The following is a 27,653-nucleotide window of genomic DNA, read 5'->3' as shown; positions in this document are numbered from 1 at the left end:
GGCGTGGGTTATTGGGTTGACTGTTTGACCAGTTGGTGACATGCAGTACAGCAAACTTCCCCACAAATAGTGCCTTTTCCACAGAAGTGGACAAAATCTGGAACTAAAATCAAATCTGGTTTCTGTGGTAGGAATCACAGAAGGGGTGTTCACATGGCACATATTTGCATCGATGCTGCACCGATGTATTTTGCTGCGATATAGCTTACACCGGTGTAAATTTTGTAGAGCGTTCACACGTCACAAACCTGCTTACTAGAGAGAAGCGTGTTAGCACCGGTGCAGCCCCACTTGCGTTCACACGGCAGTTTTTGCAACCGTGCTATACGATAGTAATAATGCGGAAATGAAATATGCGCATGCGTGAAAATGTACTTCCTTTTCCCGCCTTGTTTGTGATTGATATATCGAAAAACCATGGTTTATACTGTACTTCTCCAGACAAACTTTCTATGTTGTGGTCTATCAGACACCGTAAAAGGGTAAAAGAGAGAAAGGAAAGGTTGCGCAAGTACAAGAGAGCACGAAAACAACGCATTCTACAATTAATTCGGCAACAAATCGACGACTTCGTGTCGTTCATGGCCATGTGGACGGTTGTCATGGCATCACCAAGCGCCGGGAAAACAACGTGGATGAAAACACGTATGCAATGCCCGTATGTAATCAACTCTCCTCACGCGTAGCGAGTCTACCCCTGTAGCGTTCAGACGTCCCATTTTATATCGATGCTGCCCCGCAAACTAGCATTTACTCCGGAGTAAATTTCTTAAACCACCTCCCGAGCAGGGTTAGATTTGCACCGGTTTAAGCAGCTTTCAGGGGCGACACCGGTATAACTTTGTACCGTGTGAACGCTCTACCGGGGCAGCCCCGGTGCTACACCGGAGTAAAAGTTGCCGTGTGAACACCCCTAGAGTTCCTAGGAAAGTTTCCGAACTCCTCCCCTCCACCCCCAAACAAAACAGAACAAAAAAGTACTGCTTTGAATAATTATTCTGCTTTTTTTTTTTCCTGAAAATCATATTTTATCAGCTGTAAATAAGATCTGTGTGACTTACATGCATTTCATTTTGTGGGTCAAGTCTTCATGTGGTCCTGTAGTTTTGCAAAAATAAATAAATAAAATAAAATTATACCATAACACGGGCAGCACAGTGGTGTAGTGATTAGCACTGTCGCCTCACAGCAAGAAGGTCCTGGGTTTGCGGCCGGCGAGGGCCTTTCTGTGTGGAGTTTGCATGTTCTCCCCGTGTCCGCGTGGGTTTCCTCCGGGTGCTCCGGTTTCCCCCACAGTCCAAAGACATGCAGGTTAGGTTAACTGGTGACTCTAAATTGACCGTAGGTGTGAATGTGAGTGTGAATGGTTGTCTGTGTCTATGTGTCAGCCCTGTGATGACCTGGCGACTTGTCCAGGGTGTACCCCGCCTTTCGCCCGTAGTCAGCTGGGATAGGCTCCAGCTTGCCTGTGACCCTGTAGGACAGGATAAGCAGCGACAGATAATGGATGGATGGATGGATGGATGGATATACCATAACACTAAATTCTAAATTCTGACTGGTCAGAAGGTGCTGATTAATAACTACTGATTAACTGAGAGTGAGTTCTTTACGGGAAAATATCAGACCGAGGTCTTGACAGTACGGACCGAGCCGTAGCCTCAGTCTGATATTTTCCCGTAAAGACTGAGTAAGCGAGGTTAATAAGGAGTTTATTAAATGTTTTTTTTTATTTCTAAGATTAAAATAGCCAGTCGTTATAATGTGGCATGACGCTGTTTTCAGTCACGTCATATTTGTAACATAGTTGAGTCACGTATGCAGAATAAAGGCTAGTGGTTTCAAAACTGAATTTCTGTTAGCGGTTAGCGGTTTCTGAATGCTCTTCGTTGCTCATTTCTTGAATAACTTAGTGACTCTTGTTTGTCTTTTGTATTTCGGCCGTTTTTGATTCCATTTTGATTTCCAATTAATCTTTTTGTGTCCTTTTTTTGGTTTGTTTTTTGCAACATTGAAAGCCGACGCCTTGGAAAGAAAGTCCGTAATTGTCCACGGGCATTACGGGAAAATACTGCCACCAAGGAACCAATCAGAGCGCATGATTTTACCAGAAGTAGCTCGTGCCGTACAATAATCTTCTACAACAGCAGCTCTGATCGCTATAATATGGATATAATTTATATTGCAACAGCTCATACAGGGACTTGTATGACAGATGATGGATTAGAAACAAATTGATTTTAAAGTGTTGTTTAACAAATAAAAATTTCATTGTTGAAATGGTGACGAGTTGTTTTTTTTTTCTTTGAGGAGATGTTTATTTCACATTTATGGAAGGAGTCTCCTGTGTCAGGACTTTATAACAGTCAGTACATTTTCTGATACAGTAAAGTGGTTTTGTATTTTCTGGTTTATTGTAACATCATGAGCTGTGTTTTTGTTTGTCATATAAACTTCAAGACTGGTATAAGGAGCAACTTTTTATATTTATGACTCTTTATGACCTAATGGTTAGAGAAGCAGCTTTGGAAAATGGGGGGTGCGATAGTAAGGTGAGAGAGAGAATGCAGGCAGGGTGGAGCAGTTGGAGAAGGATTTCGGGAGTCATTTGTGATCGGAAAGTCCCAGCAAAAGTGAAAGGTAAGATGTATAAGACAGTAGTGAGACCAGCTATGATGTACGGATTGGAGACCGTACCCTTAACGAAGAGACAGGAGGCAAAGTTAGAGGTGGCAGAGTTGAGGATGTTAAGGTTGGACAGGATAAGGAACGAGCACATCAGAGGGACAGCACATGTGTAGAGCTTGGGAATTAAGCTAAAAGAGATAAGATTGAGATGGTATGGGCGCATCCTGAGAAGAAATGCAGAGCATGTTGGAAGGAGAATGTTGAGGATGGAGCTGCCAGGCACACAAAAACGAGGAAGGCCACAGAGGAGATACATGGATGTGGTGAGAGAGGACATGAAAGTGGCAGGTGTGGTAGAGAAGGATGCGGAGGACAGGGAGAAATGGAGATGAAAGATCCACTGTGGCGACCCCTAATCGGGAGCAGCCAAAAGAAGAAGGTTAGAGAAGCAGCTTTGGGACTAAAAGGTTGCTGGTTCGATTTCCAGGACCAAAAGGTTGCTGGTTCAATTCCCTGGACCAGCAGGAATAGATGAAGTGCCCTTGAGCAAGGCATCTAACCACCAACTGCTCCCCGGGCTGCTCTGGGTATGTTGTATATCGCTCTGGATAAGAGCGTCTGCTAAATGTCATTAATGTAATGTAATATATTGTGAAGACAGGGAGCAATGGAGACGAAAGATCCGCTGTGGCGACCCCTAATCAGGAGCAGCCAAAAGAAGAAGGTTAGAGAAGCAGCTTTGGGACTAAAAGGTTGCTGGTTCAATTTCCAGGACCAAAAGGTTGCTGGTTTGATTCCCTGGACCAGCAGGAATAGATAAAGTGCCCTTGAGCAAAGCACCTAACCCCGGACTGCTCTAGGTATGTTGTATATTGCTCTGGATAAGAGCGTCTGCTAAATGTCTCATCTCATCTTATTATCTCTAGCCGCTTTATCCTGTTCTACAGGGTTGCAGGCAAACTGGAGCCTATCCCAGCTGACTATGGGCGAAAGGCGGGGTACACCCGGGACAAGTCACCAGGTCATCACAGGGCTGACACATAGACACAGACAACCATTCACACTCACATTCACACCTACGGTCAATTAAGGCCAAGTTTACATTAGACCGTATCTGTCTCGTTTTCTTCGCGGATGCACTGTCCGTTTACATTAAAACGCCTGGAAACGGGAATCCGCCAGGGTCCACGTATTCAATCTACGTAGATCGTGTCTGGTCCGGTGCTGTGTAAACATTGAGAATACGCGGATACGCTGTGCTGAGCTCTAGCTGGCGTCGTCATTGGACAACGTCACTGTGACATCCACCTTCCTGATTCGCTGGCGTTGGTCATGTGACGCGACTGCTGAAAAACGGCGCGGACTTCCGCCTTGTATCACCTTTCATTAAAGAGTATAAAAGTATGAAAATACTGCAAATACTGATGCAAATACTGCCCATTGTGTAGTTATGATTGTCTTTAGGCTTGCCATCCTTCCACTTGCAAGTGGTAAGTGATATGCGCTGAGATCACACACACAGCGGCTCAGTCCCGAATCACTGCTCGTGCGCTATACTCGCGCGCTCTGTGAGCTGCCCAGGGCCGGAGTGCGCACCCTCCAGAGGGCACTCGCTGTTCAGGGCGGAGTGATTTGGAGCGCAGGATGCCTGCGGAGCCGAGCGTATCCGTGTATTGGTGTTGCTGTGTGCACGCGAATCGTTTTAAAAACGTTAATCTGATGATCCACTGATACGGTCTAATGTAAACCCCACCTTAGAGTCACCAGTTAACCTAACCTGCATGTCTTTGGACTGTGGGGAAAACCGGAGCACCCGGAGGAAACCCATGCGGACACGGGGAGAACATGCAAACTCCGCACAGAAAGGCCCTCGCCGGCCACGGGGCTCGAACCCGGACCTTCTTGCTGTGAGGCGACAGCGCTAACCACTACACCACCGTGCCGCCCCAAATATAACCATATATAGATTTAAAAATAGGATGTTTTCAGACTTTTTTTTTTTTATAAATTCAAATTTGTGCTCATTGACTGTGGTATAAAAGAAATAAAACACTTTAGGATGTTTGTTAAAGTTATTCATAGCTGAGCTGGATTTTTTTTTTTTTTACGAAAATCTGGCAACCCTGCTTCTAAGCTTTGCTTGACGTTAGCTTAGCATCCATCAGCTAACGTTTGGAGGCTAATGGATGGAGTTAGATCGGGCAAAATTAGGTTTAAATGCGTAAATATTACGAAAAGTTAATCTTCTCAAACTTTAATGCTACCTCAGAAAGTCAGAATGCAATCTTTTGGTACAGTTTTTAGATATGGCATTTGGTAGCTGACACAACAGGACAGTCGGCTAGTTTTGCTAACTGTAAGTTAAAAAAAAAAAATCAGGTTGCCTAGCAATTAACTGGAATGTTCTATTATTAATATGTTGCCCGCGTGCACCAATTACCAAGTTTGCTATGCTAGCTCAGCTAACTAGATAGTTAATTAATGAATTGTTTGTTTATGCAGTATGTTCAGAACACAACATTTATGCTGGGTACATTTACATTTTAATGAGTTTAAAGTGACCTTATCTGTATTTGAAAGACAAAAGGAAAAAAAAAAAGAAGGAAGGAAAGAAAACAGTGCAGCGGAATCCTCCTAAAACTAGCTGGCTAAATATGCTAAGCTAAGCTAAGCTAAACTATGCTAATCTAATCTAATCATCCATAAGGAAGAAGCGCTTCAGTCAGCTGAGCTTCAGATGCTCGCGTTCAGCTGATCAGTGAGACGGTAGCGTTAATCCTGCTCCGAGAAGCTGGACGAAATATGGCTAAAATTCATATTCAAGGAAACGGACTGCAGGCTAAAGATGGAAAAAGTCTGCGGGGCACGACGGAGAGTTTAACCGGACAGGAAGGCGACTCTCTGGGCTCCGAGTTGGAGCTGAACGGCTTCATCGAGACCCAAGCGGATAAATACGGCTTCACCGGCGGATCCCAACAGAGCCCCAAGGACCTGTGAGCGATTTTTAGTAGTTTATTATTTAATCTTTCATGATTAAAGCCTTGATTTACTGTTGCGTTAGGAATAATAACACTCTGGAGGAGATGTGCGCGTTCACAGCGAGTTCCTGGAGCGGAGTGCAAAAGTTTGTGCACCCCTTAATTGAATTAGTGTTGATTTACATTTTCGATTTAGAACACTGTTCCAGTAGACACCTGATATGCTGTAGTTGTATTTATTTTTTATAAGTCATCTTTGCTGACATGCTCCAGACTAAGACTAAGGGTCTCAAACTGGGTTCTGTGAAGGTAATCAATCAATTAACCCTTGTAATGTGTTCGTGTTTTTGTTACACAGGGAGTGCTCCCGGGTCTGGTGGACCCATTGCACTTTAGGACTTTAACATCACCATATATTCAAACCTTTTTTGTTAAAATACTCAGCAACTGTTTCATTCATGCAATTTGCAAGTAGTATTAAGAACATATGTCTTATTTATTCCCCTTTACCTTTATTAATTTACATTTTTAAAAGAAAATGCCACTCGTTTTTGTTTTTTTTTTAATTAAAATGGAAGAAAATAAGGAAATGCATCATATAACAACCATAACTGGGTAATGATCCAAAATGTATAAATCAAACAAGTTCTTCCAACAGTTATTTATTTGAGATTCAACAGAAATTTAACCTATGCATGTCAGTTTACACAACATCTCTCTGAACAGCACTTGAATGCAAACAGATCCAGAACAGATTAGGACACACATGAGGGGCAGATTTTCACTGTATGTGTATTGCAGATATACTTCTGACACTTGGTGCATGTATATTGGGTTTTTCTATCCATCTGGGGTCCACACACTGCACAGCGCTTCCTTTTGTTGACAGTCACAATCTTGCAAACCTGTGTGGGAACAGCACTGCACTGGTGGTTCCCACCAAGGGCCCATCTCTCTTTGTCTCTCTCTCTCTCACAGTCAGTCACTCACAAACACACACATATGCACACTCACACAGAGAGAGAGAGAGAGAGGGCCAAAGACGAGAATAGGGAAATGAGAGGGGCACAAGAGCTATGATTTCCATACTTTCAATAGCCCGGGTCCAGTAGACCCGAACACCCTCTATGTAATACAAATGTGAAGGGGGTGGAAGCAAGGGGGGGGTCAATGATTTTTTTGTCTGATTCATGTTCCTTGCACAAAATGAGCCAAAGCCAGTGAATCTGTGTGAAAAAACAATTCTTTATGTATTTTTTTTAAAGATGAAAACTGAAAACGGGTCCCACAGATCCGAACACGTTACAAGGGTTAATCAGTCAAGTCAAGTTTATTTGTATAGCGCTTTTAACAATAAATATTGTCACAAACCAGCTTGACAGAATTTGAACGACTTAAAACATGAGCTAATTTTATCCCCAGTGAGCAAGTCTGTGGCGGTGTCGTCTGAGGGAGAAACCTTGAAAGGAACCGGACTCAAAAGGGAACCCATCCTCATTTGGGCAACAACAGACAACATGATTATAACAAGGGCGTAAAAACGGTGTTGATATTGGTGGGGACATAATTTGGCCAAGTGCGCCATGGTTGTCGCACGAAACGTGGCCTACACTGTACAAATGATTGGTTGTCCATTCCTTTGTGTTGTTTTGATTTTTAGCACCAATGGACCATAATTAGACTTAGGCTAACATCTGCATTTATACAAGCAATACATTATCACACAAAGAAAGTGGACATTGAAGTTGCTGTGAATTTGGCTGTAGTGGATGACCTACCCAAAATACAACAACACAATCGATCAAAATTATGTGCTGCTGCTTCATTTTCACACGACTTTTACTATTTTCACACATTTGAAACATCATGTGCTTCCTTTTGAGTTACTGCAATTTCAGAATCTGGAAGTAATGTAGGTATGGGTGGTAGAAGTGTGAAGAGTTTTGGTAGCTGTAGTGCATTTTGCAAAAATGTTTATTCATTAAGTTGAAAGGGTTAAGTGACAGTTGTTTCACATTTTTACATTTTCACATTTTATTGCAGAGGTTACATACATACGCATATACCATGCATATATACATATGCATATACATGCAAACAATGAGCAAGAAAAAAGTAAATATAAGTAAGCATTTAGCATTACCTACAAGCATTTATTAGTGTGAGTGAGACAGACAGACATAGAGAGCAGGCTTTCGTCTAAATGGGGGAACAGGGGCGCTGCGCCCTCTTACTCTCGGCGTGCGCCCCCTTACCGACTCTGTGAAAACATCCCAGCAACACTACGTGACAATGTGTCTGATCATCAAATACGTTATAATTGCTCCAAAAATATTCCAATCATAGTAGATACACCGCCAGACGGTGCAAAAACAATCCGAATTGGCGTTTTCCAGACTGAGGCGCCATGTTGTTTAGTTGTTTACTTGTCGCGGCTGCTCTCGCGAGATTTGGCATGGGTTACATACAAGGTCAGCTGACTTGTAGAGCGAGATTTCTCGAGACTGAATGACCTTTCACCCACCGGCGCGGGAGCTTTTGACAGAAGTAGTTCGCGAGTTGTTTTTGTTGACACTTGGGCATTTAAAGATGTCATCCCGCGGCACGAAGCGGAAGAAAGCCAAAGACTGTCCGGGGCAGAAGAAGATTACGTCTTTCTTTTTCAATGTTGACAGACAATTTGTTACAATTTCCCTCTCAGATAGCCTCAGAATGTCCCATTGGAGCATTTTTCAAAGGCTTTGCACAACCGGCACCATCCCCCCGCTCCCTCGCCATGGTGAGCGCCCTCATACTAAATTTTTCTAGAAAAAACCCTGGAGAGAGATATTGCAAACAGAAACTCCTTGCTTACCGTTGACTGGGTAAAATAATGTCTTATGTCCTCCTTACGTTTTCTTTTATTGCCCGACATCACTGCCTGTGTGCTGTTTTGCTGTAGCAGCGAGCTGGATGCTGATTTTACCGCTTGCTACTGCTTACAGCCAATGACAACAAAAAACCATAGCAACGTCAAGGCAACGGGAGGTGGGCCAATCAAAGCTTCCTAAAGCTTTTTTACCTGTCCCCACCAATAGTCAGCCGTCTTTGAGAGGTCTGTTCACAACTGAAAATCAGCTGGAAGCAATACCGCGTTTGGTGTTTTTATTCAGCATTTCCCACATCGCAGCTTCTCCATTCAAAAATGGTATGGACATTTTAAACTCAGCTGAATATTGGTATGGACGCGTCCATACCGTCCATACGCATTTTTACGCCCATGGATTATAACATTAACAGTCCTAACATAAAGTTAGCTTCGTTGATGCTGGAAACCCGAGCGCAAAACCGTTCACGACAACCGCAGTCCCAAAGTCAGCAAGTCAACTGCAAGAGTCCAGAGCGTCCTCCAAGTGTGACCCCCAACTGTCCACAGGAGCGATGCGATAAGACTCCAACCAGACACAGGGCACCAGGATGGATCAGGCAGGTCTGACGAGCAGAAGAGGTCAGCATCTCGATCCCAGGACCAACATGTAACTCAGAGGGACAGATTTGGGGGGGGGGCCCCCACTTAGTGTTCCACGGACCAGTCTGTCCCTGGAACACTAGGTGTGAGGTAGGAACACACTCGGATTGGGATGCTATGACACCCCTCTCTCACACACACACGTGTCATGTGAAACGTTCTCACTGAATTCGTTCTTGATTTGAGAACCTACACTACCGTTCAAAAGTTTGGGGTCACCCAGACAATTTTGTGTTTTCCATGAAAAGTCACACTCTTATTTACCACCATAAGTTGTAAAATGAATAGAAAATATAGTCAAGACATATATTTTTCTGGCCATTTTGAGCATTTAATCGACCCCACAAATGTGATGCTCCAGAAACTCAATCTGCTCAAAGGAAGGTCAGTTTTATAGCTTCTCTAAAGAGCTCAACTGTTTTCAGCTGTGCTAACATGATTGTACAAGGGTTTTCTAATCATCCATTAGCCTTCTGAGGCAATGAGCAAACACATTGTACCATTAGAACACTGGAGTGAGAGTTGCTGGAAATGGGCCTCTATACACCTATGGAGATATTGCACCAAAAACCAGACATTTGCAGCTAGAATAGTCATTTACCACATTAGCAATGTATAGAGTGGATTTCTGATTAGTTTCAAGTGATCTTCATTGAAAAGAACAGTGCTTTTCTTTCAAAAATAAGGACATTTCAAAGTGACCCCAAACTTTTGAACGGTAGTGTACACTTTTTTTTTTTTTTTCATGACAAAGTTAAACCAAGCCTGCTGACACCAAGTTCAAACTATCATCTACAGTACATGAACATTATCCTTGTCCACATTATTAAATCCGGTAACCAGGTGCTGCACCTGCTCTGAGCCGGTAAACAGGAGGAATCAGGTGCAGATCCTCTGTACAAGCTCACTTAGTTACAATCACACGCTGGTGGATGTGGTTAGCTGTGGCTGGTTCGTTCATCACGTATGCAGCACGCATGGTCAGACTCCTCTCCAGGTGGTTCATGCGTTTTGTTTTTTAATGGGTTACTGGGCCTTATTGTTCTGTCGACTTGTCACAGTGTTGTGGTTAATATTGCAGGCTGGAAATTTTTTTTTTTTTTAAACTCAACCAAGCGTATGACTGTAGAGATGCAGTGCGTAGCTAGTTAAGTAGGCCGACATGTACCGTAGACTGAAAGATGTTTGTCAATCTCTGTCCATCACATCATCTAAACATCACAGTATCATATTATTCTGTAGAACAAACTGGAAAAGACTTATTGTAAAGGGATGTTGATGTACACCAAGTTAACATCCCTGGCTTTCTAAAGATGCACTAATTTATTATAACTCGTCATGGACAGATATATCATGGAAATTGCACAAATGTGGGATTGGTTTGGTATGCGTCATGCTTTTATACTTCTGAATATGAGTAAACTGATGTACCTCGTAACACTGATTACAAAGACGATGATCAGTGCTAACACTACTACGGTGAACCATATTGGTGCTTTGGCTTTTCTATAACAAAGCATAATGCTTCACAAGCTCTGGAGTTTCTCTCCGAAGGGTTCAAACTACGGTACTTCTCAGACTTGCATATGAAAGCAGAGATGCTTCTTTGTACCCTGAAAATCCTTCTGCTTTTGCCCTGCCATGACCATGACCATGAACGTCCTTCTGGTTTGAGTGGGTGAAGGTTGATCAGAGATGTCCACAAGATGTCCACGAGACTGGCCGTTTTCTGTGCTGGCTACTCGATCCCAGAAAAAAACCTCAAACTTACTTGCCTTTCAATGTTCAAGCGATTTATATCGTCTCTGCTGCCCATAATTTGCTTCAAATCCAATTATTGTACCATGAAACTTTTCTTCGATTCGGGTCTAGCGTGACCAGAAGTGATGCCATATTTGGTGATCGATTCTTGCAGTCTGATTGGCTGAGCCAGACCACATGTCCACACTATAGCATATGTAGCTGTGTTACAGGGCCAGGCAGAGTACTACAGAGGGTAACTGAGAAAGCGGAGCACACAAACATCTGGAGGGAAATTTCATACATATTTTACGAGGAAATGGTTAGTAATTTATTAGTGGAGAATGCACCAGAAGGCATGTAAATTTCAAGATTTTCTGGACCGGTATGCCCCCAGACCTCTGTTAGTATTTGCGCACCTTTGTCACCGCAAATCCCAAAACCGCCTGCTACTTTTTTTTTTTTTTTTTTTTGGTCGGCTACTTCAGATTTTCTGGAGAACCCTGGCTGATGAGATGTTAGGGCTGGCCTGAATCATCTCAATGTTTGTATATGTTTCTCTCTTGGTATTCAGAAGCTTCTTCTGTCTTTGTACTCCCTCTATAGGTGCATTACGTTAAAAATGAAATCATGTTTTCTCCACTGTAAGTAGTGCACTAATTTCCTGGAAGAAGGTCATGTGACAAATCATGTACTGCTTCATGACAAGTTTTGATTGAATGATGTGAATTGTATTCTAATTCAAAAATAGGTTCAAATTAGTGATTTTTTTTTTTTTTTTCCCCTGCCATTTTTAGTTTTATCCAGTTTCTACTTGCCAGCCAGCTCCCCTACAATATGACCGCTGTCAACCAGGGAGGGTGAAGACGAATGTATACTTCTTCTGAACCATGTGAAGCCAGCCAGCTGCAACTTTTTTTGACTGTTGTTCATGCAGCATAAAATACACATCCGAGACTGCTCTCCACCCTCTTCCACATACCTGAACTCAGACACTCACTATAGAGATCTTGCAGTCACGTGACCGGAAAGTTAACAGCCGCCATCTTGTCGGTAAAAAACACAGCTGAATACTGCTGCACTCGTGTACAGAATGGATCAATTTCAACCGACGGACTACACGGCTCATTTTTCTAATGAACAGATAACTAGATATATGTCTAAAATAAACGATCTACAGATTAGTGACCCTTATGGCTTACCGGACGGAGTTTTCACGACCGTGTCAGTGGATATTGAACTGCCAGCGGAATACCCAGACGTGTATAATTTACCTCATTAACTTTCCCTCGCTGTTCAGTGGTGAAGCACTGCGTGCTTATAAATCTCTGGACAGTTATCTTTACAGAAATTCAGGATTTGTCAGCGACTCAGATGTGGCATCTTGTAAACAAGAAAATAACAATCCTCATTGGACGGGTAAATCACTTAAGTATTGAGTACTAGTACTGACCAGCCGATTATAGAATAGAATAAGGTAATTCCAGCTGTAATTCCAAATCGTCCGTCTTGTTTACGAGCAATTCCAGCGTTATGGACGTGACACTTGAACTCAAAATGGCAACAAATGACCCAGTGCATGTTTTTATTGTCTCCCAGTATTTAAACAGGTGTTGCATGTTTTAAGGCTGTACCATACTGGAGAAGTGATAGAACAAGAACAATTCCCATAGTACATCTAGGGCATGCCAGAAAATGCCAATAAAAGATGCGTTATGGATGTGACAGAAAAAGTATCACTTTTCTTGGGTGACAGTACATTTTTATCAAACTCTGTGAAATTGTAAACCTAATGTCGAAATGGAGATATCCATTTGATAGAGGGGTCCAAGGTGAATATTAAAAAATCTTTGTTTAAAATATTTTGTATTTCATGCAGAGTTTCAGAAGGAAAAGTCAGCGTTATGGATGCGACGAAATTCCGTTATGGATGTGACGCGTTTGAAATAGACATGGCATATGTTTAGAAAATCAGTAATTTAACCACCATAACCCTTTGAAAAACTCTGTAAATATCAGCTAAAACTATCAAAGTTCTTAAATAATATTTAGGATGGCTATTGTTTTGCTGTTTTGTGGATTTTAGCATACATTTCTGTGGCTTGTGGCAATAATATAGAATTGTACATGATCAAAGTTGATTTTAGCTTGGGGTTTACATTATAAGAAAGACTGACAGTGACATATTAGGTTGGTTACAAATTGGTTCAGCTTGTTCACATCTGTAAAATACAGGCCTAGGTGAGATCTCTGGGAGTGGTTTTGATGTATTACATGTTGCTTTATTTTTGCATGGTGAGGTTGACATTTACATGGAATTGCCCTTACCATGGATCTGGCGTTGGAGAGGTAGAGGCTTGGCAGTGGAGATTTGAGTGGCTGTTTTCTGAGCTTGGTCAACAGGCCGACTCTGCCTGCAGCCTCGCTTTTGCTTCCGCTCCCGACGCCGCCTCCTTCGCTTTGCTTCCGATAACAATCCACGGAGACCCCGCTGGTCTCACTATCTTGTCCAGAATGTTGTGCATGCGATGGAAATCGCTACAAACCGTCACTTTCTGCTGGAAACCAATGTCCAGTAAGTCCATACGGTTGTAGTGGATATTGAAGTCCGATACAGACGAACAACACGCAAAAATACACACAAAAAACATAAACGTGCACAGGTAGGGAGAGCTTGTAGCCGCAGCCGTTGTAGTAGAATTGTATATAGTAGGGTTTTCCAGAAGAAAAGGTAGAAGTAGAAGGCGGAAATATGGCGTTTGACTGACAAAATGGCGTCTGTCACAATCTGGATCGGCTGTGACGTCACATGCAAGTGCTCCATTGGCTAGTGTTACTGTGATTGACAGGGGAGTGAGAATATGCCCCTCCCTCCTTGAGAGCACGGCCAATTTTGCTCCTTTGGCTAATACAATACCCATGGATGACTTTGGGATCATCAGGATTCAGACTGGTGATCTTTGGTGAACGTTTTTTTTTTTTCTGTTAAGCCATTCAGGAGCGTATAAAATACTTTTGCAACGGATGACGCGTTATTGCTTTAAATTTTATTTAAAATGTTGGATAAGGTGTGGGCTTTTTTTTTTTTTTACTGGTATTGCTGTTGCAACACTATGGAAATGTTTGACCCTTACCCTGTAGGCTAGATATTAAATTCCCCAACAGTAATAAGGCTATTGATGTTTATTTTAACCACAACTTGTGTATCACACCATCAGACGCAGGCTACGTCCACCCTAATATGGTTTAGTTTTAAAACACATCTTTTTTTTTTTTTGCTATGTTTACGCCTGGTGTCCACACTACTCCGGAGTTTTTAAGTGTCAGAAACGGAGACTTGTGGAAACGCTGCTGGCATCGTTTTAGTTTGAAAATCCCACGGTAGCGTTTTAGCGTAGACAGAGAATGTTTGGAAAATGCTATTTTAAAATTAAAATGTGTTAGTGTGGACATGGCGTGCTTCTGATGGTGTGATGCATAAGCTGTGGTTAAAATAAACATCACCAAGCGCGTCTTGTCTTGTTGCTTTTGTTTAGACGCACGTTATTGGCTTTGTTTGTGCGATTGTTGATTGAATACATGTTGAACTGAAACGGCGAACATACTTAGAATGATGGTTCATTATGAAACAGAAATTTTAGTTTTAAAGGCTGCTTTTGAGAACCTTTTATTCAGGTAATCATTCAGAAATGCCATCTAATATCTGAAATGCTGCTTGAATCAGCCCTAAATGGTTTACAATCTCTGTACTGTGACGGGATGTCGTTTGTGTTATTTGTATAGAGTTCAGGGAACATCATCCCTGCTTTACTGCTGGAACTGCAAATAAAATCCTGACGCAGATTTATAACGGATCTCGGAAGCTTTTTACCGTTAACATTTAGATCCGATTCACGAGACCAGACGTTTCTGAATTGGTCCTTGATTCTTCAGCCTTCTCTCATTATCTGCTTCCTCACGGAAACCAGTTGTAAGAGACGATCTTCTATTTGGTATAATGGCTGAAGCGGGTTTCCAAAAAGCAAAGCTTTGTTTGTACCAGCGAGGTCTGGACTTTACAGCACTAAAATCAGTTTAACATTTGGAGATAATTAAAGGTTTAAAAGACGAGTGTGTTCACTATGAATGGTCCGTTATGTGTCCTGGACAATTCCACGTTTGTGTCCGATTTTTCTCTCTCTCATGAAGAGAGGCTCAAATGAGAGGACAGCTGAGCAGTTGTCGAGTTTCTGGTGTGTTCTAGGATGTATCTAACATCTGCTTTCAACATGGGCAATGTTGTCATTATGGATGTGGATTTAAAATGCCTCCATCATTAACGTTTGATTTGGAAAGACGGCGCTTGATTTGGATATGAGCGGGGTTTGCGCTTTTAGTCTTGAAAAACATCAGTTTTCTAAAGGCTGTGAAACATGGCTGACGGACTGTTCTTCACACTGAGGAACTGGTTTGTTTTTAAATATACACTATGGCCAAAAGTATGTGAACACCTGACCATCACACACAGTTGTGCTTATGAGCTCATCCGGCCGACAGGCGACAAGTTTATACCATCACATGTTGTCCATCCGGCGGCGGCCACGTTTCATGAAAATCGCTTCTTCTCTTTCAATTCTTCACCGATTTATTTTAAAAAAGAATAAATTATTTTTGGCAGGAAGGTCGGTCTGCCTGCGGTGCGTATAGCTTCTATGCAAATTTGCATAATTGCAATCAATAATAATGACGATATGGAGTAATCAAGCCCTAATGAGCAGTTTCCACACACATCGCTGCTTCTCCTTCAATTCTTCACTAATTTTAAAGGGATAGTTTGGGATTTTTGACATGAATCTGTATGGCATCCCCATCAATAGTGTCGTGCAAACACATTGACTTACCCCTGACAGCATCCTGTGAGTCCAGTTTTGGTCCAGACGAAAGTAGTCTGGCAAGTTTGTTGGGGTCACGAAAGTAAAACGTTTTTCGTCTCAAAACAGTATGTGTTCAAAAGAGTGATATATTTGCATCACAAAACCGTTGCCAAATAAAAAGTCAGACCTCAAAATCGCTTGGCACTATTTTCTCTCCCTTCTTATCACTGCGCGCTGCCGGCTTCATCCAGCTGCGGCTCCAGCTTCAAGGATAAGCTGGAGCCGCATAAGTAGGAGTCCCGGCGGGTGGTTTGTATTCGATTCGTTTATATCCCGACCTTGTCAGCTGTCAGATTTATGTTCATGGACCCGGTAAGCTGGTAAATAATAATATTTATTTTTTTTTTTCTTTACCAAATTCTAACAGAAAACGAGAGCGCCCGAAAGGGAGAGCCGAGCCGCCTCACGGCTGTAATGCACATTGCTTTCCTCCTCAGTATACAAGTGCGCTTCCATGGCAGGGAAAAAGAAACTACCACTGCTGCCTATGTAGTGCCCTATTTATACAAATAGGAGTCATTCAGGATTCAGCCATGACACGGAGCAAAAACATGGCTGAATCCTGAATGACTCCTATTTGTATAAATAAGGCACTACATAGGTAGCAGTGGTAGTTTCTTTTTCCCTGCCATGGAAGCGCACTTGTATACTGAGGAGGAAAGCAATTTGCATTACAGCCGTGAGGCGGCTCGGCTCGGTTTTCCCTTTCGGGCGCTCTCGTTTTCTGTTAGAATTTGGTAAAAAAAAAATATATATATATATATATATATATATATATATATATATATATATATATATATATATATAAATAATAAAATTTACCAGCTTACCGGGTCCATGAACATAAATCTGACAAGGTCGGGATATAAACGAATCGAATACAAACCACCCGCCGGGACTCCTACTTATGTGGCTCCAGCTTATCCTTGAAGCTGGAGCCACAGCTGGATGAAGCCGGCAGCGCGCAGTGATAAGAAGGGAGAGAAAATAGTGCCAAGCGATTTCGAGGTCTGACTTTTTATTTGGCAACGGTTTTGTGATGCAAATATATCACTCTTTTGAACACGTACTGTTTTGAGACGAAAAATGTTTTACTTTCGTGACCCCAACAAACTTGCCGGACTACTTTCGTCTGGACCAAAACTGGACAAGAACTGGACTCTCAGGATGCTGTCAGGGGTAAGTCAGTGTGTTTGCACGACACTATTGATGGGGATGTCATACGGATTCATGTCAAAAATCCCGAACTATCCCTTTAAGATTTTTTTTTTTTTGGGGGGGGGGGGGGGGCTTTTTTCACCTTTTATTGGATAGGACCATGTAGAGACAGGAAATGAGCTGGAGAGAGAGACGGGGAGGGATCGGGAATTGAACCCGGATCCCCGGATTTATGGTATGGCGCCTTAGTCAACTGAGCCACGGCGCCCCCAATTCTTCACTAATTTTGATTCTTTCTGGTATGAAGGTAGGGGTACCTAGGGTGCATAGAACTTCTACCCAGATTTGCTTCATTACAATTTATTAATGAAGTTATGGACTAATTAAGCCTTAATGAGCAGTTCAACAAAAATTGCTTCTTCTCGGTCAATTCCTCACCGTTTTGGATTCTTTCTTTGCAAATAGATCGGTATTCCTAGGGTGGATATAGCTTCTGTATATCTCATCTCATTATCTCTAGCCGCTTTATCCTTCTACAGGGTCGCAGGCAAGCTGGAGCCTATCCCAGCTGACTACGGGCGAAAGGCGGGGTACACCCTGGACAAGTCGCCAGGTCATCACAGGGCTGACACATAGACACAGACAACCATTCACACTCACATTCACACCTATGGGCTTCTGTATATAGTTTGCAGTATTTATTGCTCAAGGTGTCCCACTTTAGATCGTTCCTTCTGGACTAGACGGGGCTGGAGAGAGCTACGCCGTCACTGACTGTCTCTTTGAAAATCCCTTTCCGGTTTTATTCCCCTTTTCCTGTCGGGATGAGCTCCATTCTTCTGGGAAGGCTTTCCACTAGATTTTGAAGTGTGGCTGTGGGGATTTGTGCTCATTCAGCTACAAGAGCATTAGTGATGTTGAATGAGGAGGCCTGGGGTGCAGTCATCGTTCCAGTTTATTCCAAAAGTATTCGGTCGGGTTGAGGTCAGGGCTCTGTGCAGGACACACAAGATCTTTGACCTTGTTCAGACTTGACACACCATGTTTTCATGGAGCTCACTTTGTGCACAGGGACATTGTCATGCTGGAACAGGTTTGAGCTTCTCACTTCCAGTGAAGGGTAATCCATAGGTGCCATGGCCTAATGGCTAGAGAAGCAGCCTTGGAACTAAGAGGCACCTAACCCCCAACTGCTCCCCAGGTTGCTCTGAGTATGTTGTACATTGTTCTGGATAAAAGCACCTGCGAAATCAGGCCTTTCAATTGCGTAATTTGGGCTACACCCTGTATTTTCTGAATTTGGGCTTTTTCCGTCATGATACAAGGTAGAAGTAGTGGTTAGCGCTGTCGCCTCACAGCAAGAAGGTCCTGGGTTCGAGCCCCGTGGCCAGCGAGGACCTTTCTGTGCAGAGTTTGCATGTTCTCCCCGTGTCCGCGTGGGTTTCCTCCGGGTGCTCCGGTTTCCCCCACAGTCCAAAGACATGCAGGTTAGGTTAACTGGTGACTCTAAATTGAGCGTAGGTGTGAATGTGAGTGTGAATGGTTGTCTGTGTCTATGTGTCAGCCCTGTGATGACCTGGCGACTTGTCCAGGGTGTACCCCGCCTTTCGCCCGTAGTCAGCTGGGATAGGCTCCAGCTTGCCTGCGACCCTGTAGAACAGGATAAAGCAGCTAGAGATAACGAGATGAGATGATACAGGGTAGAAACAGTGGAGAAACAAACTTTGTGTTTAATCTGCCGCATTGTTGGCTTTTTGCCTTCCGTTTTGATGCGCATGTTCGGCTATTCTTGTTGTGCAAAAGGCCAGAGGTCGCCGGTCTGCCAGCATGCACTATCGTGATGCTAATGTGGAAATCCTGCTTTGGTCATTGGTACGCGAGTCTCGCTCCTCCACGAAATCATGGCGATCGCCGTTGGAGAATTCGTGCTCCGCAAGAGGCTTATGGCTAGTTTGATGAACCCGGAACAGCATGGGAATGGTGTGGATTTCGCTTCAATTACAAGAAATATATGCTAATTCTCGCTAATTTTTGTTTTTTAAAGAAGAAAGTTAAGACATTGAGTTTTGTGCAGCCAAGTTTATTTAATCAACATTTCGGTGTTTTACTTTTGGTAGCATATTTTGGGTGCTTGACCTTAATTTGGGCGCCTATGACGTTATCTGTCGCAGGTTTCATGTAATTGAAAGGCCTGGAAATGTAATGCTACAGTACACAGAGAAATTCTGTACAGTTTTGTGTAGAATCTCATATGGATGTGATGGTCTGATGTCCACTTACTTTTGCACACTTTTTTTTTTTTTTTTTTTTAGTAGACTTTTTTTTATATTTATATAAAAACATCTGATTTGATCGTTTTCCTCAGAACATAATCTCCAAACGTTCCAGCTTTAGTTCTCAGTATGTCCACTTTAATTGGAGGCGGCTCCTCTGAGACAGAAAGCAGATTTGTTTTCCTTTTTAAGTCGAGTCCATTTTGCAGTCTTTGAGTCATCATGGAAACATCACCACCTCAATCCTGACCCAATGACCTTTCACTCTGAATTGTGAGAAACCAGGCTGTGATGAAGACAGTCAGGCCTCGAGGTGTATTTATCAGATCAGTGCCCAGATTTAACCCTGTAACGCGAACAAAAGTATCTCTCTCCTGAGACATCACAGGTATTATAATGCATCCTGTCTGATTTGATGTTAAAATCTTTTAGGGGGAAAATGAACACCGCTCAGGTGAGCAGTAAGTTGGTTAACCATCACTCATTATAGATCACGAGGACACTCACAAGTTTTTGTCACATGTCTGGAGGTTATAGTGGAGTTTTATTGCTGGGATTTTTCTGCTGAAGTTTGAGGAGTGTATAATTTCTTATAAATACGCCCTTGCAGGACTCCACATGCACTTCTGAGTTAGTTTGGTGTGTTCATCCTTCAGAAAGAGAGAGAGAGAGAGCGTTCTGGACTGACTTTTTAATCCTGTGTCTGGTTTGGTGACGTAGGAAGTGAGTTAATCTGGTAATTAGATCAGCAAAGTTCTTTGAGAAATTATTTTCATCTGTAACACTCCAAATCGAATCGGATTCAACTCCTACTGCAAATGGAGTCAAAACAAAATAAATACAGAACTGTCTGGCTTTCAAAATACTAATATTTTAGCACTGGTTTTTATTAAGGATTCTGTCTGGTTTTGCTTTCAAACAATTTTTTTTTTCCCCCTTATTTACATATTGTTTTATACTTTTTCTTTCAATCCCTTTTTTCTTTCTCATGTTTTCCTTGAGCGACTTGTTTTTTCTCTCCTTCCTCATTTCTCCTTCTTCTGTCCTTTCTCTTCACATTTTCTTCCTCCTCCCGTCCTTTCATCCTCTTTCCTTCTGTGTCTGTAGAAATAATTAGATGTAAATCGCTTGCACCAGAAAACCTCGCTCCTGACAAGCTCCTCGTCTGTACGGTGTGAGGTTTCTCTTCTCTCAGCTGGTGGTTTTGATGTGCAGTTGTGTGCTAAGTTCCAGGAAGTGCACAGGGGAGGAAGGGGAAGAAGGAGAACAAGGGGAAAGTTCTTTCCATGGTTCAGGGTTTCCTGTTTGCCCTGAGCGTGCATTTCCTGTGGAAGGCCACAGTGACGCTCCTTAAATGCTGTAAGCGGCCTGCGTGGGTTTTTTATTTATTTATTTAAATTACAGACCACAAAAAAAAGTCAGCCAGGGTGTCGTTTCGCTTTCATGTGACCGTACAGCTACACTATCCTGTAATCTGATAGGGTCATAATCCAGCCCTTTTAATCCATGTTCACGGAGTGTGTAGTACAAGCCTACCTGGCATTATCTCTCTCTCTCTCTCTCTCTCTCTCTACCTGGCATTTTATTTCTCTCTACCTGGCATTCTCTCTCTCTACCTGGCATTTTATCTCTCTCTCTCTACCTACCTGGCATTATCTCCTTTGTCTCTCTCTACCTGGCATTTTTCTCTCTCTCTCTCTCTCTCTCTACCTGGCATTATCTCCTTTGTCTCTCTCTCTCTCTCTCTACCTGGCATTTTATCTCTCTCTACCTGGCATTATTTCCTCTCTCTCTCTCTACCTGGCATTATCTCCTCTCTCTCTCTCTCTCTCTCTCTCTCTCTCTCTCTCTCTCTCTCTCTCTCATATATATATACACCTGGCATTTATTTTTATCTCCTCTCTCTACCTGGCATTGTTTTATGCCTCCGCCACCATAAGGTGCAGGAGGCATTATGTTTTCCGGTTGTCCGTCCATGCGTGCGTCCCGAAACCTTGTGAACGCGATATCTCAAAGGCTAATGAAAGGAATTTCACCAAACTTTCACCATTTGCACCATTTGTGCGCTTTGGGACAAACATGAACTGATTAGATTTTCAGATCAAAAGGTCTAAGGTCAAGGTCACTGTGAGGTCAAATGTCTGTCTGAAAACCTTGTGAACACAATATCTCCAAGGCTAATACAAGTAATTTCACCAGGTCAAGATTACTGTGAGGTCAAATGTCCATCCCCAAATCACAGCTTAATAAGGCGTGTAGTCTACTGGGCGGAGGCATCCCCATCGACGCCATTGGCGTCGAGTTCTATCTAGTTCTCTCTCTCTCTCTCTCTCTCTCTCTCTCTCTGGCATTTTATCTCTCTCTCTTGCTCTCTCAACAATGACAGAAAAATCAGAACGCTGTCCACCCTTTTGACAGATTAGAACACTGAGGGCAATTGTTATGTAAATCTCACCCATCACTGTCGATAATCTGTGCTCGCGGTGTTGGTGGTCTGTCTCTTGACTCCAGATGAAGTGGTGCTGGTCATTCCAGTCTCCAGTGTGTGCGTTCTGCCTTCAGAACAAAAATTAAAATGGCCACGAGAAGTCATCTGTCCGAGGGAAACGCACAACCTAACAACCATCTATCGCCTCTGCAGCAATCTGCCTTGAGAGAGAGGACCTGTCTCTTTACTAATCAGTGTATTTCCAGACTTTATAGGTATCAAAACTGTACATCAATGTTCCTTCATCATGAGCCAGTATCTCACTGAGCTGCGACAAATTGCGAACGTCATTCGTGAGAGTGTTTCAAAAGTGCCTTGAAACTTTCGCGGGGCTTCTCAATTTCCTCGCATGAGTCGCAAAGTGTCGCTCCTTCGTCGCTGAAATTTTGAACATGTTCAAAAAATTCGTGCGACAAAATTTCTCTCAAAATAGCCGCAAAGGCGTCGCAAACCCTTCTCAAGTCAGTTTCCGTGAGACAGGAAGTGCGAGTGTATCTCACTGGGCTGCGACAGCCTGTGACTAGTTGGAGACACAATTGCGGTAAAATGTGCGAATATCAATTCAGTGTGATTCCAAGTGAAAATTTGCACATTTTATTGCAATTGTGGTGTCTCCAACTTGTCGCAGCCCAGTGAGATACCACCCTTAGAAATATGGGGCTCCTGAGTGGCACAACAGAAACGCAGTCATCCAGAGATCACTAGCGCGAATCCTGATGATGCCGCAGCCATCCGTGGGCCTGTGCTCTCAGGGAGGGAGGGAGGGGTGAGGTTTTTTTTTCCCCCCTTCTCTCTCTCCCCTGTCAAGTACATTGCCGATGTATGCAGAAATGGGTGGATAGCTCTTTCCTCTGAGTGTGTTACACTGCCCTACGGTGTAGATTCGACGCAGAAGTATAAATCAGCCTTTAAGAGAAACCCGCCTATCACGACATGGCGGCAACAAGGCAGCAACCTTCTGTTTAGAACAGGGGTCATCAAACTACGGCCCGCGGGCCGACTCCGGCCCGCCACCCCCCTTTGACCGGCCCCCCACCACTTGAACCGACCCTATGAGGCAATCCCCAAAAGTGGTCATGGCCTATTTTTTTTTTTTTTAATTGCTTTTTGGCAAATAACAACATGTCTGCATCTTGTATTTTGTTGATTTTATCAATTAAAATTGATATTTAGTTATAAAATGAACTATTCGTAGTTTCCGAATTTTCATCATATGCTTGCGATCAAGCAGTGACAGGCAGCGCACGCGCAGAGAACTGTCAGTGTTCAGGACAGCAAAATGGCTAGCGGTCAGCGAAAAGCTGACAGAGAGTGCAGAGTTTTTAAAGAACAGCGGACCACCAATTATTTTTTCGTTCAGTGTAAGGACCGTGCAGTTTGTCTTGTATGTAAAGAAAGTGTGCCGGTTTTCAAAGAATATAATCTGCGTCGTCACTACGAAAGAGTATGCTAGTTTGCGAGGGCAAACAAGAGAAGACAGGATTCAGAGGATGAAATGCGGACTGGCTGCACAACTGAATGTATTCCTTCACCAAACCCAGATCAACCAGGCTGCTGTCCGAGCTAGCTATAAGGTAGCTCACCTACTAGCTCCCCATGGAAAGCCGTTTACTGATGGGGACTTTGTTAAAGTATGCATGCTTGCTGTGGCCGAGGAGGTGCTGTGGACAAGAAGGATGCGCTCAATGCGGTGAGTCTCTCCGTACCTACTATGACCAGGCGAACCGAAGATTTGGGGGACAACGTGTATGACCAGCTGAATGAGAGAGCGTCAGAATTCGAGTTTTTTGCTTTGGCCATGGATGAGAGCAATGACGTGCAGGACACAACACAACTGCTGTGATCTATTGCTCATATTATTATAATTTCACTGTTTTTTTAAAATGTATTTATTTTATAGGCCTATTTATCTGACCTTTATTAAGTGCTGCACACTTATTATTATTATTATTATTATTATTATTATTATTAATAATATCAACAGGCCTACCTACAATTTATAATTTTCCACTCACCTTTGCCAGTGTCAATCACCTCAACTAGGCAGATGTTTCTTACCTTGACAGCTTTGATGTTATTTTTATTAGAAAATAAATAAATGGAATATGTGGTATTTCAAATTAAAACAAAGCGTGGGCAATTCCATGTAAATGTCAACCTCACCATGCAAAAATAAAGCAACATGTAATACATCAAAACCACTCCCAGAGATCTCACCTAGGCCTGTATTTTACAGATGTGAATAAGTTGAACCAATTTGTAACCAACCTAATATGTCACTGTCAGTCTTTCTTTCTTATAATGTAAAACCCCAAGCTAAAATCAACTTTGATCATGTACAATTCTATATTATTGCCACAAGCCACAGAAATGTATGCTAAAATCCACAAAACAGCAAAACAATAGCCATCTTAAATATTATTTAAGAACTTTGATAGTTTTAGCTGATATTTAGAGAGTTTTTCAAAGGGTTATGGTGGTTAAATTGCTGATTTTCTAAACATATGCCATGTCTATTTCAGACGCGTCCCATCCATAACGGAATTTCGTCGCATCCATAACGCTGACTTTTCCTTCCGAAACTCTGCATGAAATACAAAATATTTTAAACAAAGATTTTTTTAATATTCACCTTGGACCCCTCTATCAAATGGATCTCTCCATTTCGACATTAGGTTTACAATTTCACAGAGTTTGATAAAAATGTACAGTCACCCAAGAAAAGTGATACTTTTTCTGTCACATCCATAACGCGTCTTTTATTGGCATTTTCTGGCATGTCCTAGATGTACTATGGGAATTGTTCTTGTTCTATCACTTCTCCAGTATGGTACAGCCTTAAAATATGCAACACCTGTTTAAATACTGGGAGACAATAAAACATGCACTGGGTCATTTGTTGCCATTTTGAGTTCAAGTGTCACGTCCATAACGCTGGAATTGCTCGTGTGAAGACTCGATTACTACTTTTGCAAACCACTAGTAAAGATAAACATGTGCCAGGAATCAAGTGTGGGATATAGTAGTGTGGATATAGTAGTGGGGATGGCCGTGCCAGGCTAGTAATCTCTACTACACAATGAGGCCTGCTGGTGGTCATATTTGTCTGGGTCATACAATTCTATGTTATATAGCTGACCCAGCCCCCCCCATCACAGTCGGGAACGACAATGTGGCCCCCAGAGAGAAAAGTTTGGTGACCCCTGGTTTAGAACACCAACCACTGTCTTCACTCCTGTTCATAGTTGCCGCTTGCCATAGTCCGAGTTGCCTTGCAGCGTCCTTGCGCGACACCGCTTCCAGTTATTCAATGAACAGACAACTTTCACCCTCTTATACTCTGAATGAGAGCAAAGCAAAATTCACTGCAGTGGAAACGTGCTGTTAACTCTCTATTCTAATCACACACATGCAGGTGTGTGTTCTCACTCCTTCTTGGTGTTTCTAATGATGTACAATATTTATCAAGTTCTATTTTTTAAAATGGGGTCATGTTTGCAAGTTGCACTGGTGTGCCATGTTATAAAATTTAGTCGTAATCTGGAGTCCTGTATTTTACTCAAACCTTTGTACGTGTTAGTAAATAATTATTGTTCAAAATTTTTTTTATCAAAATTAATTTTTAAGTTGATAAAGTACAGAAAAATAATTCCCAAAAAAAAAAATCAAATTGTATCGTGAACTGGGTGAATCGTGACATGCTTATTAATATGATTTGTTGATTGTATCAGGATGTGCAGTGGAGTCGCAGGGAAACACGCACCCCTGACAAGGGCGGAATTCTTACTTTCTCTCCCATGATGATGATGCAGTTCTTTCCATGCTCTCCCACTCGCACAGCTCCTGATGCGATTACTCACGCTGAGGGTGTGTTTAATAAAGGCTGCTTTTCATCACGAAGAAGCTCTGGGATCTCTCCCTGTCTTTCTCACACACACAAACACACACTGGGCCCTGGGGGGTTAGTGTGTTACTCAGAAACATGACCTCCCCTGACCTGACACTGGGGAAAAACCGAGATTAAATTGTTCATGTCCCGATCGTTGGAAGATTTAATTATGATGTATGATGTGAACCATCCAGTTTTTCTTATACTGTATTTGTGGAGAACACATTTTTAACTTCTCAGTTGGCGCGCAAGGTCCCCCCTTCCTCCGAAACACTCGGAGTGAGTAATTGTGGGATTGTTATTCTTTTTAGAAAACTTGCGGAATGCTGCTTTAAACTTGTGCCTTTACATTGGGGTAGATTTTATCTCAACAGTATAAGCTGTGTCCAAAATACTGCCTTCCTTTCGTAGATCTGGGGAGATGATTATCAGATTCACAGATTATGATCAATTTTTTGCAATATACCCCCCACAGATATCAGTATCATGATTGATTTTTATGGCTTTTTGTTTAAACTAAATTTGGCAAGAAGCAGCCAATTTGATCTTAAAAACTTTCTTTTAAAAATTGTACAAACTATTTAGTAAATAAATTTGATTTCATAGTAGAAATGCCTTCCGTTATAGCGATGTGATATATTTTTGTCATTTCATCCACCTTTACTTCCCGGGTCGTCTGCTAAATTTGAGTGCGTGTGTTGAATATCACGGTTCTTTTTATTTTAGGAAGGTTGTGCCAATCCGATTTTGAAAATCGGCATCGGAGCTGATACTGGGTTGGTGTCGGATTGGATTTGACGCAGGTTTCTGTCTGTTGTCTGATCTGATCTAATTTGATGTCATATTTGTATTAATCCTGGCGCACACGGGTGTTTTGTTGGTTTCTCTCCTCGTCGCTTGGTTGCGCAACTTTTTAATACAAGGGAAAAATTGCTTTGTGTGCAGATATTTGCAAGGGTTATTTATTTTTTTTTTTTTTGCAACAGATCGCAGGTATCAAACATGCTTGATATTCTATGACAAAAAATTGCCAGTCGCTGACTTGTTGCAGAGATGTCACCGCGTGTGTGTGTCTTTGCTATAACGAAGCGATCGCCTCTAAAGGCTAAGCCAATCCCTGCCCGCGAAGTAGTCACGTGATTTCCATGCGACTTGCATCCCCCTCCCCAAATCACCCACTGGTCGCAGATAATGCACATATGCAGCTACGCAAGAGGGGAAACTTGCGTCCAGAAATTTCAATACACTTGCGACAAGAAACCGCCTGTGTGCGCCGGGCTTTAGATACCATACATTCTCCTTAAAACGCACAACCCTTCACTGAGTCCCTGAAGTTTCACATAATTTAACAGGAGTTTTCAGAGTCTCGACTCAGTTTCAGTGAGAATTTCAGCACTAGTTAATGACTTGTACTTTTGTTATTGATATTGGAAGTATATTGAAAATGAAAAACCAATCAGACACTAATTTTTAGAAAGTGGTGATCCTTAAGAAATACTCGTTTTACAGAAGTCATGGCAGCGGTCTCCGAAATGGCTTTATCTGATTATGAGGAAATCATAAGTATGAATTATGGCAGCGTTACAGCTGTGCTTGGCATGAAGTTTAAAATGGTAGAGTTGTCCTGCTCTTATAGTGGGGAAAAACAACCTCTTTTCTCGGTTAATCAAGCTGACGCAAGTCAATCATGCGTTTCCAAAAGATGCGATGGTTGCCGTTGCTTAACTCCGTTTGCAAGATGGCTGCCGCACATATCCTGAGGTTGTTTTGGAGCATTGTTTGTGTCAGTCATCAGCACTTCACACCTACATGTCCTTGTGATGCAATACCATCATTACTAATGGTGTAGCTCCATGTGTCACGGCATCCACAACTCACTAAACAAACTAGCGTTGTTTCAAATCGCATCCTTATGCACTATTCCAGACCATTAACGAGTACTAACGCTAGCTGGTTTACCTGTTAGTATTGAAATTTAAAAAAAATCTCTCCTCACTTTCAAATCTACTGAAAGGTCTGTTTTTAAGGACCAGTCTTCTAGAGTTGATGGATTAGAGACGCAGCTCATGACAACATTG

At 42.4% G+C, this 27,653-nt stretch overlaps 1 protein-coding gene across 1 annotated transcript in view; it reads left to right on the top strand.

Moving 5' to 3' along the window:
• The first annotated feature begins 4,795 nt into the window (after positions 1-4,795).
• tbc1d10ab (TBC1 domain family, member 10Ab) overlaps positions 4,796-27,653 on the top strand; it is a 39,036-nt gene continuing 16,178 nt past the window's right edge. The window contains exon 1 of the mRNA XM_060908312.1: positions 4,796-5,621. Within this exon, the coding sequence (XP_060764295.1) occupies positions 5,431-5,621 (191 nt within the window). The 5' untranslated portion in view covers positions 4,796-5,430. The remainder of the gene's footprint in view (positions 5,622-27,653) is intronic.

The sequence above is a fragment of the Neoarius graeffei genome, chromosome 25, assembly GCF_027579695.1.
Source record: "Neoarius graeffei isolate fNeoGra1 chromosome 25, fNeoGra1.pri, whole genome shotgun sequence".
Taxonomy (NCBI): Eukaryota; Metazoa; Chordata; class Actinopteri; order Siluriformes; family Ariidae; genus Neoarius; species Neoarius graeffei.
This window is presented reverse-complemented; position numbering and strand designations above follow the sequence as displayed.